We start from the raw sequence: 2,500 nt of genomic DNA, 5'->3' as shown, positions 1-2,500 counted from the left end.
TGTGATCCGCCGAGCTTACTAATGGGTCTAATAGCTCTTCTATCTCTATAAAAGCCGTCGGAAGCTAGTAGATTGGCTTCACTCGAACTCTAATGGAATAGAGAGATGCGAGGAATGTAAAAATAGGAGAAAATAAACTATTGGAATTGGTAGAGTAAGAATACAAAGTATTCATTCTAAGAGAGCGAAAAAAAAAAAAATATCGATTTTTTTTTAATGCGAGGAAAGGTGAAAAAAGGCAAATGTTCCCATGCCAAAATATTTCCCGAAAGCTAGAAAGTTTTAAATAATTATATGCCAGTTATTTCCGTTTTCCTACAACATGCATATATATAATAAAAACAGAATGTAAAAAAGAAAAAAACACATATACCAAAAGAAAACGAAAGGCAGAAAGCAAATGTTACTGAATTAAGTCTACAAAATAGGAGGATTTAGAAGAACGGCGGACATATTGCGGTCGCTTAGACTATGATGTTCAGGTGTGCTTTTGATACGAGGTTTTTGGCATGTTACTTTAGCGAACAGGTGATCTTGTGCACAGACAGATGGAGAGGGAAAGGGGGTTGAGAGTGTGACTGTGAGAGAAAGGAAAAGGGAGAGATGGAGACAGAGAGTGAAAGGAAAAGGGAGAGATGGAGACAGAGAGAGAGAGAGAGAGAGTTGTAAGATAGGTTAGTTAAAGAAGTAGGAAGAAGGAAAAGAATGAGGATTGAGGAGGAGGAATAATAAACCTTTATGAAATGAGACAGGTGTAGAGAAGGCGAAGAAAGAGGAAGATGTCTTAATACGTCATATATATATATATATATATTCTTACTTCCTAGTTTCATTCACATGAGCATAATTATGAATTTGTCACAAAATCTAAACATTTGTTGTCAATCCCCTGTTCTGAACTTGCTTTAAGTCACTTCCTATACTAATCATAAATCGTACTAACAATAGACATTTCATATATTCCTCTAGTCATTACATGACCCGGAAAAAGGCACCGATGAAAAGCCGTTAAAGTTGTATACAGTATCTTCGTACTATTCACAAAAAAATAACGCTACTACTAAGCTGAAAATCAATTACACGCTACTGATGCGGTAAATTGTACCATAAATTTGAACGTGGATAGACTCAGACATGCCATTATCCACAAATACGAGATGAAGTTTCAGGAAGAGAGATGTGACGTTCTCTTGCTCTCTGCTTCCCTATTTCCGGCTCACACAGGAGAGACAATCGTTCCCATGTTTAAGGAATTGTGCTGGGGGGGGGAAATGTAATCTTGCTGGGAGAAAGGTGTACTTTTCACGCGTTCTCACTGAGTACATCATTCAGGGGACATTGTACACAACGGAAATCTTTAAGTTTAACTGTTGTTTCGTTTACTACGACGATTAATGCCAGCCTCTTTAACAATTTTTTTCTTATGAATTGCATGTTTGTTTCTTTACTGAATCTACCATATGTATTATTAGGTTTCTTGAACATAAAATCTGAAATATTTACATAGAAATTGTTTCTATAACCGGCAACTGGCAATATTGTGTGACTGGTAATTTTCGATTCCTGCTTCAATACAAGAATGCGAAACACGCGGAAACCATTAGGAAGTGATAGCGAAATAATAATAAACGAGAGATATATTACAAGAAGGAAGAGAAAAAAAAAACAAGACATTTGTTAAGAAGTTAAGAAATGTTGAAGCAGTCGACCAGTGAAAAAAATAACATTAACAATAATGATAATAATATATGATGAAGATCATAATAATAAAAACATATCATTATCATTATCACATTACTATCACTATCACAATCACTATCATTATCATTATCATAATCATTATAATTATCAATTATTATTATTATTATTATTATTATTATTATTATTATTATTATTATTATTACAATTACTGCTATTATTATTATTATTACTGTTATCATCATCATCACCATTATCTTTACTACTTCTGTATTTCTAACACTATTAATTTTATCATTACAGTAATAAATACAATATTAATAATGACAAAAACAACTGTAACGACAAAACAGTAAAAAAAAAAAAACAATAATAGGAACAGTAACAACCAAGCTGATGACAAAAACAATACCATTAACATAAAAATTAGTCACATGTATTCCGACCATCATCACATCAACATCGCCATTACCATTACCATCATTACCATCCTCATTACCATTACTGCGGCAAACTCACCTTGACCCTGGCCTCTCTCGTGGACGGCGGTGTGTGCCAGTCCCGAGCCGCGAGCAAATCCGGATTGCTTTTGCTCCTCGTGTATCTATCTCCTCTTCCTAGCGGCGATCCATCTCCTCCTCCTCCTCCTCCTCCTCCTCCTCCTCCTCGACCTCCTCCTCCATCATCACTCGAGTCGTAGCCGCTGCTCCCATCTCGCCCTCGAGCGGTTGGGGGGAACACGCGCGGGAGGCCGAACTTGAGGTATGTGAACATGTTGGATCCGAGTTCGCTCTTGGGGCCG

At 36.4% G+C, this 2,500-nt stretch overlaps 1 protein-coding gene across 2 annotated transcripts in view; it reads right to left on the bottom strand.

Moving 5' to 3' along the window:
- LOC125046584 (ATP-binding cassette sub-family G member 8-like) overlaps positions 1 to 2,500 on the bottom strand; it is a 150,321-nt gene that overhangs the window by 53,320 nt on the left and 94,501 nt on the right. For both annotated transcript variants that reach the window (XM_047644378.1, XM_047644377.1), the window contains 2 exons: positions 2,218 to 2,500; positions 1 to 89 (listed from right to left, as the gene is read on the bottom strand). The exon at positions 1 to 89 is cut by the window's left edge and continues 61 nt beyond it; the exon at positions 2,218 to 2,500 is cut by the window's right edge and continues 3 nt beyond it. In XM_047644378.1, the coding sequence (XP_047500334.1) occupies positions 1 to 89; positions 2,218 to 2,500 (372 nt within the window). The remainder of the gene's footprint in view (positions 90 to 2,217) is intronic.

The sequence above is a fragment of the Penaeus chinensis genome, chromosome 39 (assembly GCF_019202785.1).
Source record: "Penaeus chinensis breed Huanghai No. 1 chromosome 39, ASM1920278v2, whole genome shotgun sequence".
Lineage (NCBI taxonomy): Eukaryota > Metazoa > Arthropoda > Malacostraca > Decapoda > Penaeidae > Penaeus > Penaeus chinensis.
Note: the sequence above shows the minus strand (reverse complement) of the source record. Positions and strands in the feature narration are given on the sequence as shown.